The sequence below is a fragment of the Pocillopora damicornis genome, chromosome 14, assembly GCF_964200805.1.
Source record: "Pocillopora damicornis chromosome 14, jaPocDami1.2, whole genome shotgun sequence".
Lineage (NCBI taxonomy): Eukaryota > Metazoa > Cnidaria > Anthozoa > Scleractinia > Pocilloporidae > Pocillopora > Pocillopora damicornis.
In genome coordinates, this window is record NC_142683.1 from 6,462,501 (window position 1) to 6,473,222 (window position 10,722).

At 37.4% G+C, this 10,722-nt stretch overlaps 1 protein-coding gene across 1 annotated transcript in view; it reads left to right on the top strand.

The window, feature by feature from the left end:
* Nucleotides 1-7,121, top strand: part of LOC113665525 (uncharacterized) — a 16,765-nt gene extending 9,644 nt beyond the window's left edge. The window contains exons 11-21 of the mRNA XM_089193207.1: nucleotides 154-206; nucleotides 1,037-1,098; nucleotides 1,954-2,010; nucleotides 2,531-2,608; nucleotides 2,819-2,876; nucleotides 2,965-3,057; nucleotides 3,749-3,853; nucleotides 4,004-4,102; nucleotides 4,765-5,708; nucleotides 6,446-6,511; nucleotides 7,013-7,121. Of these exons, the coding sequence (XP_089049333.1) occupies nucleotides 154-206; nucleotides 1,037-1,098; nucleotides 1,954-2,010; nucleotides 2,531-2,608; nucleotides 2,819-2,876; nucleotides 2,965-3,057; nucleotides 3,749-3,853; nucleotides 4,004-4,102; nucleotides 4,765-5,708; nucleotides 6,446-6,511; nucleotides 7,013-7,054 (1,657 nt within the window). The 3' untranslated portion in view covers nucleotides 7,055-7,121. The remainder of the gene's footprint in view (nucleotides 1-153; nucleotides 207-1,036; nucleotides 1,099-1,953; nucleotides 2,011-2,530; nucleotides 2,609-2,818; nucleotides 2,877-2,964; nucleotides 3,058-3,748; nucleotides 3,854-4,003; nucleotides 4,103-4,764; nucleotides 5,709-6,445; nucleotides 6,512-7,012) is intronic.
* The last annotated feature ends 3,601 nt before the right edge of the window (nucleotides 7,122-10,722 follow it).

Below are 10,722 nucleotides of genomic sequence, written 5' to 3' on the forward strand. Positions count from 1 at the left end.
CATGTTGTTCCAGGTTGGAAGTGGGAAGTTTATTCTGCATTTTGGCAAATAAAAGGGGATCTTTTTCAAAAGGGGGTGCTCGTTTGAGAGGAGTGACTGATTTCAGGATTTTATGTGCTTTGATCTCATTCAACTTTCCATATGAATCCACAGACAGAATGTCATCCATGCTGACTTGAAACCAGAGAACATTCTTTTTGAAGAAGGTGAAGTGGGGTGTTTGCAACAAATTGTCAAAAAATTTGATTTAACTTAATGGACTTTTAAAGATAGTTGTAATATTTTGATCTGGTTAAATATAAATAACAGCTGTAGCATTTTGTAAGAAAAACAGACCAACATTTTATACAGATTCTGAAGATAAACATTACAGTGGTCAGTGAAAGACTACTTTTATGAATACTCAGAGTTCATATCAGTTACAATTATTTGCCTAACAAAAAATATCATGAATATACCATCCCATTTTTGTTTCTGTCATCATGTATATATGTCATCATGATGGTGCCTGGATGCCTTGTATATAGGGCCCCATGTCTTAGTTGCAAACATTTTGATGCATGGGAGCAGTAGGCGTGGAATTTATGGACTAAGCCTTTTATGGATGTAGCCTTTTTTACATTTCTGACAGCCAACCTCCATTGAGAGAAGTGGTTGTTAATACACTGTAATAAAACAACTTTTTGTGCACTTAACAATTTTAGTCACAGACCTGATGGTGAACAGTGGTGGATATTTACCGCACTGCTTCGCAGCTTGGTGAATTTCCACCAGTTTCACTGACACTGACAGAAGTGAATAAATTTGTTAGTATATAGTATACCACATAGATACCAAAAAATTAGTTTATTTCTTTCAATATACCAAAAACTGGTCAGAAATCAAACTCTTAACATGTGATTTTGTCTCATTGACTGCATGGAGGTGAATAGTACTTGGTATTCACTCAATGGAACCAGCCAATCAGCACATGCAAAAAGCACTATTTCCTTGTTTGGTGTGTACTAAAATTGTATATTATATTAACACACTGTAGGTGACGAAACCAAGATAAAAGTTGTTGACTTTGGAAATGCAATTCATTGGGTTCATAGAGAGGTACATGTGATTTCTATTATTTGGTAGCTTTAGTGACTTAATATTAAATGTATGCAGCTAGATGCATCAGAATTGTTGTACTGCAGACTTTATGAACCCTGTACACCCTAACATCAATATGCATATTCTCTATACTGCTATCATACATTAGCTGAAGCACTGACAAGGAGAATCTCTTTAAAAATCAAGAGCTTTATAAGTTGATGATCATTTCCTTGATTCCCGTGACTTTAATGTTTGATTTAAGGGTGATAATGTAAGAAAAAATTAGAAGCTGATCAGTCTTAGGCATTAAAGGGTTAAAAGATCCTTTTCAAAGTATAATGAAAGGCAAATTCTGTACAGAGGACAAGGGCTCATACCAGCTGTGAAAAACTGTTTATAGAGAATTGTGTACTATGTGTTTACCCCTTTAACATGTAACTTCTCCCTAGAATATCCATACTTTATCCTGCAAACAGTTAATGAGAATACACAAACTTATCAGGTAGAAGTTCTTATGTTGATCAAGTATCAGATTCTCATAAGTAATTTATAAGAAAATGTGAGGCAGCTAAAGGGGAGAAGCTACAGCCATTTTGATCACTGTGACAAGTGAAAATATATTTGGTGACTTTTGCCAACATTTTAGTCATTTTAACATTTTAGTTAATTGGTGACTAACAGATAAGAAAAAAGAAAAAAGAGGCAGCCAAAAATTTTTAAATGGCGACCATTTTAAATTTGAAGGTTGCCAAAAGGCAACTCTTTGGAAAAATGAGCTTGGAGCTCTGTCAGCCACCATTAGTAATGACATATGATAATTATTCAAAATATTTAATTTAATTCTTATTTTCTTCTGTTTAATTATGTCAGGTTTCCTTGTATTATGATGAGTTTGAATTACAAACTTTACTTTACAGAGCTCCTGAGGTAAAGTAAAGATATTGCTGTTTTCATGAATTTGGAGACAAAATTAATTTTACATGTAGGTTACATGCATGCAACTCCAGTGTTTTCCTAATCAATCCAAGGGAAATAAAGCTAGATTAAAGTATTTTATTTGGACTTGCATGAACTGAAGTACTCTATGAAAGATGATCAGTGAAGTTCTGCAGTTTTGTGTTTCATAAAACAACTTAATGTGGTTGGCCTGTTGCAGATGGAAAATTCTGTTCTGTGGTGACTATCATCTCAAGCAATGTATCAGAAAACATATTTAAATTCACACAATTATTTTACCATGACTGTATGTCAGGTGCAAATAGATGGGGGATGTACATATATATTAGGGCTGTTTTTAAGTGTTTGTTGGACACTTGAATTTTAAAGTTCAGTCTGTGGAAGAAGGTCCCACTAAATGTTGTTTAATGCAGTGAGGTACAGTGTCCTCCACTTGATAATGTTGATGGCAGTCAGTTGAAACTGAAAGCACTGTGTCAATTCTTTCCAGGTGATGTTTGGTGTTCTGTTTGGTGTTCCCTTTGGCCCTGAGATTGACATTTGGTCTTTGGGATGCATTGTAGCTGAGGTTGGTTAATTGACTTGTATGTTCTCACCATAATTAAAATATTGTTAATGATTATTAGACCATCTGTCAGAGCTAATAACAGATGATGCTTGACAGTTTTATGATGGATATTTCTCCGTAAGGGGGGAGGAGAACTCACCCAGCCGTTAAATTGAATGTTATTGGTGAGGAAATGAAATAATGTCCTTTTAATATGAACATTGGTTTCAGTTGTATATAGGCAAACCTTTATTTCTGGGAGGAAATAGGACTAAAGTGTTGCAAGAGGTATGTTTTTGTTTTGTTTTTTTTTATTATTGGCACTTTTACAAGCTGTTTATGACCTAAGGTAACTACTTTTCATGCTTGGTTGCGGATAACCAGTATTCTTGGTCCCATACCTCGGAGTCCATTCCATACTGGAAAATTTTTTGAAGATTTGTCACAGTTTATAGGTCACCACAAATCAGGTAAATTCAAGTTTAAGATGATTCAAATGTAATCAAGTTATCTCAAACTTTTTTGGTAATCCTTATCTAGTCCTCAACATCCTTTAAATAGTCTCCGCAACTATTTCATAAATCCAGGTACACAACTTAAATAAACAATTGATTTAACCCTTTAACTCCTAAGAGTGACAAACATCCAATTTCTCCACACAACATCAGCCCTGAATCAAACATCAAGTTCATGAGAAAAAAGGAGATGATCACCAAAGAAGCTCTTGATTGTTGAACAAATTCTCCTTGTCAGAGCCTTAGGAAATGTCTAGGGAGTAGTATGGAGAATATGCATACTGATGTAAGGGAGGAAGGGTTAAGACACATTAGCAAAATAGCAAAAGACGACTTATCCTTTATGCGAGGGAGGAACCATCGGAAAGAGAGCGATGCTTAGAGGTGGTTCAAGTGAAAATTTAAAATAATTCATACATGGGAAGATTTCTGAAAAAAACATTATGCACAATGAGATTTCCAGGAAAAAAAGTATCCTTTCATTCACCTTTCCAACTATTATTTCTGCTCCCAAAAAATGAATCAACAAAAACGTCCATAAATACAATAAATTTTCATGGGAAAAAAATCCCACATAGAAAATACTGTAGGAATCAACACATGTAGGCTCTTTACTCACTTAAGACTTTTTTTTCATTGCTTTTAGAGGACAATCACCTGAAATGTGTGAGTAATGTGATGCTAAAACTCCATAATTCAAGAAATTTCTCTTTTGCACGTTTCCTAGTTGGCTTGCTGAAGTATAAACCAGGTAAGTATACGGAATTATCATAGTTTGCGTAACTTTTACTTGAAACACTTTGTTTGTTACAGTCGTTATCCTGCAAAACAATGCCAAACGCACTGACACGTGAAAAACAAAAAACCAACCTTTGTTCTTTGCTTTGTATCACGATCTCAGGTGAAAGACTTACACCTTATCAAGCTGCTGCGCATCCATTTTTGGCGCCAGAGTGTTCCTTTGCAAATTTATTGCCTCAACAAGGAGATAAGAAAACAGGTTTGCTCTTGCCTTCCATTGAACTGCATAAATGCAAATTGGCTCTATGCCGTCGCCATGAAACGAACTTCTGACAAAGAAATTTACCTTTCACATAGGAATCACCTTTTTTACAGTTTCTCAGACTTCGTTGTTTATGTAGTGACGACTCTGATTTTTCTGAAAAATCAGAGGCAACGTGCTAGTTTTTCGATAAACGTGGCTATCCTGTTTCTGTCGTTCAAGCGGGCCACCGCCGTGCCCAACAAATTGATCGACATTCAGCACTACAAACGGTTCAGAAGAAAAATGCCGATCGCATTCCATTCACTCTCACATTTCACCCTCACAACCACGCAGTTGAATCTATCATTCTTAAAAACTTTCAATTACTTCAAAACGATTCAGAGACTGGTACGATCTTTTCGCAACCTCCACTAATTTCATTCAAACGTGATAGAAACACAGGCAACTTTTTGATCAGAAGTTCATTTCAAACCAGTGACTAACCTGGAACTTTTAAATGCGCTCGCTCACGATGCAAAACTTGAATGAAGCAAGACTTGTTTTCATCCGACATCTCCCTGGAAGGTGTAGGGCAGTTAATTTCAAGTTTGATTAAGGTATTGGGAAACCTTTATCAATCAAAATATAATAAAATACCTCTGTTACGTTATTTCCAGATGCTGGAAGCTGCGCAGACATTTCGTTTCCTACTGAGTATAACTTCAAACCATACGTTGACGAGGAAGTTAAAAGGCAGCATTTTTCTGGAACTGAACTCTTAAAGAAGGGAACTACTGTAACTGCGTCTTCATCTAAACACTTTCAGAGCAAACAGGAGAATACAACATCTCTGAGGACTGGAAATTTACATTATTCTCAAAGAGAAAAGGTGACAATTAATGAGAAATCTCGTCGGGAAGACCAGTTGCTTCTAGAAAATTTCAGTTATGCCATGGAGGGTACTCTTGCCACAGGATACCCTAAATCAACTCACCAACAGAACGAGACATGTGCCGTTTTTAAAGGAAATACATGCACTGATGATATTGAAGAAGAACGTAAACAAGTCTCGGACAGGCTCATGTCTACTCTCCTGACTCCGACAAATCTTTCTTTGGGAAAAATTTCAGAAAAAAAAGAAAAGTGTAATGAGAAGGATTATTTGCCAGCAGGAACTAATATTACTTGTCCTAATAATGAGTTTGAAAGACCTTCCGCGAGATTCGTGTACAACAAAAGCTCCTGTTTTAAGCGCAAAAGTGATGTCTTTAAAGACACTCATGTAGAAGACGGAAGCCTCCAAAAGTCTCACGAACTTTCTTTATTTGGGGTTAGGAACTTTGGAAGCACAAACTTACTTGAGCATCACAACAGATTTAATATTGCTGGAAAACTAGGATTTGATGTGGGCAACTCTTCCTCAGGTGGAGAAACAAATGCTGCCGCAAGAACTCGTGTCTATCATAGGAAAACAAAATCTCCCAAAGTAGAGATTGGGTATACTAAACATGACAGTGTCGCTGCAGTCCAAATGGAGGTACTTGTAAATGAATCTCCTTGTTGGGCGGCAAAAGCAATTGTAACAGATGTGAATATTCAAGCGAAGTTTAGAGTGGGAAAGGTTCATGACACATATTCGCATTTTGTGGGTGCTTTTTTCTAAATGCACGTGCGTTTATTTGGAAGCGATTTCTGGTTAATGTCCATACTCCTTAATTTAGTAGTTGATCGACTTTTTCATGTTCAATCAATGACATGTAGCTAGGTTGTGGAGACTAGTCAATCAGTTAGGCAGGCAGGAAGGCAGTTGATCTACATTTTCATGTATCAACCAATCACATGTAGCTTGTTTGTGGAGACCAGTTAGTCAGTAGTTCAGTCAGTCAGGCAAACAGGCAGGCACGCAGCTGGCCAGGCAGCAAATTTTTGGGCTTGACAGTCTGGCAAGCAGTCAACTGGTTAGCCAGTTGTTCAGTGCTTCACTCACGCAGGTATGTGTGAATTTGATAGTCAGACAGACAATGTGTCAGCTATTCACTCAGTCAGTCAATCAATTAGTTTTTCATTTAATCAGCCTGAAAGACAGGCATCCAGCAAACAAATCAATCAGTCAGTAAATCATCCAGCTACATCCAGGCGCGCCTCCATCAGGGAATAGAAAAATCACCAAGATGCTGGAATGTTGATCAATAAGAACTAAACAATCAGTTAGTCAGCGAGTGAGTCGGTCGGTCTCCTGGTCATTCAGTCAGTCAATGACTCAATCAGGCTGGCAGTCGGTCAGGTGGTCTTTCATTCATTCAGTTTGTCAATCAGCTTGTCAGCAAGTTGTCTTAATCTCTTGGTTTTACCAAACAGGAATCAGAAGAACAAGCAAAGCAGGACTCTGGAAAAGCCGCATTCTCTGGAGCATATCAGAATGATGTGAGTATTAACTTTTTTTGAATGGGAATAAAAATTTAGCCGATTCTCTTCTCTCTGTTGGCTCGAAATGTCAGCTTTGAAACTCTTTACGATAGTCAATTTACGTTACCCACTCAGTTGATAATACTAAATTACTTCGTGGCTATAGTTTACTTGTAGCTGGGAGTAAAGAGGTTATATTTTCAACACTTTTGGCCTATTTAATTCCTTTTGCCCTAAGAAACAAGGCAACTAATCTTTCCTACCCTCAATAAAGTCTGGCTCCTTATAATCCCTCAGATCATCTCAGTTCCCCGAGGGACTATGACATAATTACAATCAAGGCAATGAGAACATCATCATTATAGAAAACCAACATCTTCTGCAACTCTTAGGCGATTGAAATATTGAGACATTGTTTCTTTCGATCGCCGTATAACTGAATTTTAAAATAACTTTTTTTAATGCGTTTTCTCTTTTCTTGTTTGTTTTTTAGTCGTTTTATTTTGTATTTTATCACAGGAGGTGATGTTACTTGGCGAGGATGGACAAAGCAGTTTCTGATATTTTTAGCTTTGTATTTTGATTCCTGTGAGAGTACAAAAATGTAGTAAAAGATTTTTTAAGTAGATTTAAAGTGACTTTGTGGATTTTGTGGTGGGGTTCTTCATTACGTCATGTGCTATTGGGCTCTTAATGCAGATGTATGTGAAATATTCGTCTAACTATGCGCAGATCAATCGTCACGGCATTAATTACTTTCAGAACTTTACGGCGGCGTGTTAAAGGATTCGCTTTCCATTGAGGAAAGGGACAAAGTTAAAGGAATTGGGATGAAGACCAGCAAATATGTTTTTTTTAATGGTCAGAAGACAGTGGTCGTTCATTCCTTTCTTATGCTCCATCGCAAGAACTACATTTCTGTTCTATATAACAGTTGCTGCAACTTTTTCCTTTGTCTTCCAAACCGAGAACACCAGTCAGAAAATTAGACGATAGGGTTTCTGGTATCAAATAATGTTTTTCAGAAATGAAACTACGAAACACATCAAAAACGACTAACATAATGCTAAGTACGTCAAAATACTGATCTACATGTACCCGACTTGACATTAGTTATAATACATTACGTTAATGTCGCTCCTTACGAAGTTCCACTGAAAACAGATTGTAGGAAAGATCATTAACTCGTGGTTTTGGTTTTCAGCGATAATACAAATATTTCACAATTTTCTGTTTTTTCTCAGGTTCAATGTTCTATAGCCCATGTCCTCCTAAGTTGGCTAGCTATTTCTCATTTTCATCTTTAAATAACACTTTACAGTGGGCCGTAACTCATACATTTCTCCGCTTTGTTACAAGTGATCACTCTCTGATTCAATTAGAGCGCGAATTGCCTCAGAGATGCACTGGACTCTCACAAAAATTAGGCGCAGAATTTTTTTCGAGGACTTGATACACAATGTCATGAACCCTCAAATGGGCTTCATCTGGCAAAGTATGAGTACCCAAAGGCTGTTCGTGACTGTGGGGGTGTGCAACATGACCCTTAGTTGGGGGTCTATAGGAAAAAAATTCTTCATTCACTGAGGAACATACTTGATTACCATTGTCGGGCTTTCGTAAAGGGGGAGGGAGGGGGAGCGTTGTGCTCCATTGTGTGTGTGGTAAGGGAATTGGATGGAGAAGGATCTTGTGGCCTTAACGCATAAACTTTAGTAGGACTTACATGGATGGTCTTTGAAGCAGGTTCTGAACTTAAATTGGTTACTGATGGGGTTGTAACCGTCACCACTTTTGTTGTTTTTGTTGATACTGACGCAGGCGTGAGCGAGGTGACGTTTGCACCCTCAGTATAAACGGTAAAACACAACGTTATAGCCAAAGCAAGAGTAAAAATCTGAAAGGAGAGAGGTCTTGTGGCTTCGTTCAAAGAGACCACCTCTGCGTATAAGATCCTAGGCTGATACTATTCAGTGAAATTACAAACAAAACTTCCACAAGACAATACATAGTTCAACTCTTAACAACATAAACAACAAAGCTTTCACACTCGTGGCAAATTAGTCAATAATAACCCACTAGAAGCCTGTTATGGCCTTCCCTTTGTTAGCTACTGTCACTGTCCTCACGCTAAGCTGAGCAAACTTTGCGAGGCGCTTCTATTGTTGTTGTCATACTGGCAGTGGTGTCTCGCGACGGCGCATACAGGAGAACAACGGAGTCACCCCTCCCGCCTAGTTCAAAAAGATATCTAAATGGCATACCTCAAAACGTCTACAGTAGACGACTGCGAGTAGTTGATAATTGATCACGAAAATTAGTACTGTCTGTCACGCTGATGGTTAGAAGTTTGTTGCGAAGTTTCTAACTTGTTTTCCTTCAACTTAAACCCTAGAGGAACTGATAGAATGGTATTCCTGGGGTATCTCTTCCTTAACCCTTTTAACTCCCAGATCAAATTTGTAACTCTCTTTTCAGTCAACCGTACAATTCTTGTAATGTTAGTTTACAAAATTTAGTATTGGATCAACTAATTATTCCCAAATTAATATTTTTCTTTATTCTCATCACTTATCTAGTTGATATCGTATTGATATTGTAAGGAGAAATTCTGTCTTGGTCACTTATGGGAGTTAAAGGGTTAACTCGCACAATCCGATGAGTTCCACAACGGAATTGAGATGTAAAGTTTGCATCATTTCCATTTGAGAGTTGTTATTAATCTAAAGTGGAGAGCAATATTATCCAAATGAAGCTAGGGGAGCATTTCTTTCTGTGTCAAAACAACCCTGGAAAATTACAGTTTTCCTGTTCAACGAATATTGGGTCAGCGTGGTGGTCAATTATCATCGAGTTTAGTTTTCTGACCAAAAAGGAACATAAAATTCATACAGAGAGGCTAAATACATTAGCAATATTTTTTTCCAATAAAGCACGCGTAGAGCGATAAATCCTGCAATCTAATTGGTTCCTAGAGCGGACAAGATTTTGTCACATACAGAACGGTAACACCTCGCCAGATCATCATGCCAATCTATTTTCGTGAATTGTCAACGTTTTGGGTCTAGATATGAATGCAACTGATAAATTGCTTTCCAGCAGAAAAGCGATAGCAAAACGTACTGCACCATCCACCGGAATTTTTACCGACTGCGGGATCTCGTTATCCAACCCTGACAACTGGAACCAGATCTTTCAAGTAGGTAGAGTATAACAGGGTAATTCAGTATTATCAACTAAGTTGATAACGTAAATCGGTCACTGTAAAGAGTTTAAATGCTGACGTTTCGGGCGTTAACCACTCGCCAGAGCGATTGGAGGAATTGTGGGTTGTTTGTGTGTTTATATGCATACATTCACAGTCAGTTATCAACTCAGTTTGATAATTCTAAATTGCCTTTTCAAGTATCCGTTGATTTTTCCACGACGTCGATTCTTTGTTTCTTATTTGTTCGAGTTAAGTTGAGTGGCAACGCAATTGTGTCCTCGCATTCTGTGTGTAATCAAAGCTGTAACAAATTTGAGGAGGTTGTTTGATCATCAGCATCCTGACTCGAGCACAAACAGCGATAGGACAGTTTGCACGTTCTCACAAATGTGTAAAGGGCAGTCTACACATCATGTTTAGCATATTTTGCCTCATTTGCAAGCGTCAAGTTCATTCAAAGATGGTATATTGTTGTTAAATTGTCAGTTTTGAATGAGTGTAACCGATGAGCATTTGATAGTCTTCATGAATTGGTAACAGGAAACTGGATCGCATATTCTGTTTGTGAACATCTCTAACTCCAGGTTCGCGATTGTCAGATTTTGTTGTTAACTCGTATAGTTACAGACTGACTGAAACTCTACTCAGCCCTATACTTTTATTAAAATGTATACATAGATAATGTTTCCCTATGGATATTTTTTGGAAAAAAAAATAATTTCACTAAAAAAAAAAAAAATTCGGATAGAACTAGTCAAGGGCCCTTGGTTGAAGTTTTTTTCCTGGCGTCGATTATCCAAGAATGTTTGAGGGAGTTTTAAGGAAGGATCAAAGGTCTACGATGTTATGATAAAAAAATAGACTTTCGGGAGGGTGTTTGTTTTTGTTTTGTTTTCTTTCCTTTCTTTTGCCTTCCAGAATTGTTTAGTTTTATTTCGCCTCCATTTTTTCCTTTTTTGAAATCGAGCTTGAGTACGAAACCCACTATAAATAACCACGGGAGCCTGACAACCACTTACAT